A 1,962-nucleotide genomic window follows, 5' to 3' on the forward strand; every position below is an offset into this window, starting at 1 on the left:
CCTGGACGTGAGCACTGACGGAGGTTTACACTGAGAGCAAAGGGGCAACGGGGGGATTTCACCCTTTCCAAGAACATCTCCCAAGTGGGATGGGGGGGTCTGAAGTCTAAAACACAGCGTAACGAGGCACATTTGCTGCACGTCATCTCCCCCCCTCCTCTGTGGAAGAAAGCATCCTTCTGAGCTTTTTACCCTCCGCTCTGGTGCAGCCCAGGGAACTCCTCCCCGGGAACCCTCCCTCCAAATTATCTGGGCTGTTGCTACCTCCATGTGTCATTGCTGTAAAGCAGGGCTGACCCTGAAGGAGCCCACGGGTAGAGGGCACTGCTCTGCACCGCGCCCTCAGCCAGCACAAACCAGAGCTGAAGCCTCGGAGCTGCAGAACAGTCCCCCAGGCAAGAAAAGCACCCTCGGGTGTTTCACAATGAATGAATTAAGTTTTGCTCAGAGAAGCTTCTCTGAATTTTTCTGGTTTATCTCCTTTGGCAGTTTGAATGCCCAGAACCAGCAGATGTCCAATGGCAGCTCCATCACCCAGTTCCTCCTCCTGGCATTCGCAGACACGAGGGAGCTGCAGCTGTTGACCTTCTGCCTCTTCCTGGGCATCTACCTGGCTGCCCTCCTGGGCAACGGCCTCATCATCACCGCCGTATCCTGCGACCACCGCCTCCACACCCCCATGTACTTCTTCCTCCTCAGCCTCTCCCTCCTCGACCTGGGCTCCATCTCCACCACTCTGCCCAAAGCCATGGCCAATTCCCTCTGGGACACCAGGGCCATCTCCTACCCAGGATGTGCTGCCCAGCTCTTTTTAATTGTCTTTTTTATATCAGCTGAGTATTTTCTCCTCACCATCATGGCCTACGACCGCTACGTTGCCATCTGCAAACCCCTGCACTACGGGACCCTGCTGGGCAGCAGAGCTTGTGCCCACATGGCAGCAGCTGCCTGGGGCAGTGGGTTTCTCCATGCTCTGCTGCACACGGCCAATACATTTTCCATACCCACCTGCAAGGGCAATGCCCTGGACCAGTTCTTCTGTGAAATCCCCCACATCCTCAAGCTCTCCTGCTCAGACTCCTACCTCAGGGAAGTTGGGCTTCTCGTGGTTAGTGCCTGTTTAGGTTTGGGGTGTTTTGTTTTCCTTGTGGTGTCCTATGTGCAGATCTTCAGGGCCGTGCTGAGGATCCCCTCGGAGCAGGGACGGCACAAAGCCTTTTCCACGTGCCTCCCTCACCTGGCCGTGGTCTCCCTGTTTCTCAGCACTGTGGTGTTTGCCTACCTGAAGCCCCCCTCCATCTCCTCCCCATCCCTGGACCTGGTGGTGTCGTTTCTGTACTCGGTGGTGCCTCCAGCAGTGAACCCCCTCATCTACAGCATGAGGAACAAGGAGATCAAGGATGCCCTGCGCAAACTCTGTGAACACGGACTACTGCAGCATCAATAAGGTGTCCATCATCCTCAGGAAAAGCTCGGATGCTCTTTTGATCATATGTGCCTTGTTTTTCTCTTGGTTTATTATTCTTCATGTATTCCTTCTACTTAAAGAATAATATTCTTCCCCCTCTAGCAGTGTTTTCTGACCCAAAAGACCTCATGTACATATGGAGCCAGGCTCCCTGTGTCGGTAAAGACAATAAAGAATCCAGCAGAATATTATTTCTCTCTGCTCCCATCTCTTAGATCTCCTCTGGAGCTGGGGGTGCAGCCCCAGCACACAGGAGAGGTCAAGGAGCCATGAGCCCAGCTGCCACATGGAGGAGCAGCACTTGTGGACCTTGGGGCTGCCCCTCGCTGCCTCAGTGGACAGATCCTTTCTGCCACCTTCACATCGGGGCTGCTGCTTCCCTGGAGCCGTGGCCATGGACAACCGCAGGATCTGGTCTTATTAGAGCAGCCCTGCCAGTGCAGGGCCCTGTGGAGAGCACGGGCTGGGAACCTGGAGGCCATCAGCGCTCGCTG

At 55.2% G+C, this 1,962-nt stretch overlaps 1 protein-coding gene across 1 annotated transcript; it reads left to right on the forward strand.

Annotated features, from left to right (window-relative positions):
- Positions 1-424: 424 nt before the first annotated feature.
- LOC143173575 (olfactory receptor 14C36-like) lies at positions 425-1,447 on the forward strand. The gene has a single exon (XM_076363843.1). The coding sequence runs from the start codon at positions 425-427 to the stop codon at positions 1,445-1,447; it is 1,023 nt and encodes a 340-aa protein (XP_076219958.1).
- The last annotated feature ends 515 nt before the right edge of the window (positions 1,448-1,962 follow it).

The sequence above is a fragment of the Aptenodytes patagonicus genome, unplaced genomic scaffold, assembly GCF_965638725.1.
Source record: "Aptenodytes patagonicus unplaced genomic scaffold, bAptPat1.pri.cur scaffold_129, whole genome shotgun sequence".
In the NCBI taxonomy this organism is placed as follows: domain Eukaryota; kingdom Metazoa; phylum Chordata; class Aves; order Sphenisciformes; family Spheniscidae; genus Aptenodytes; species Aptenodytes patagonicus.

Excerpts from the sequence above, each read along its gene's own strand:
- LOC143173575 (XM_076363843.1), top strand. The coding sequence starts at position 425 with ATGAATGAATTAAGTTTTGCTCAGAGAAGCTTCTCTGAATTTTTCTGG.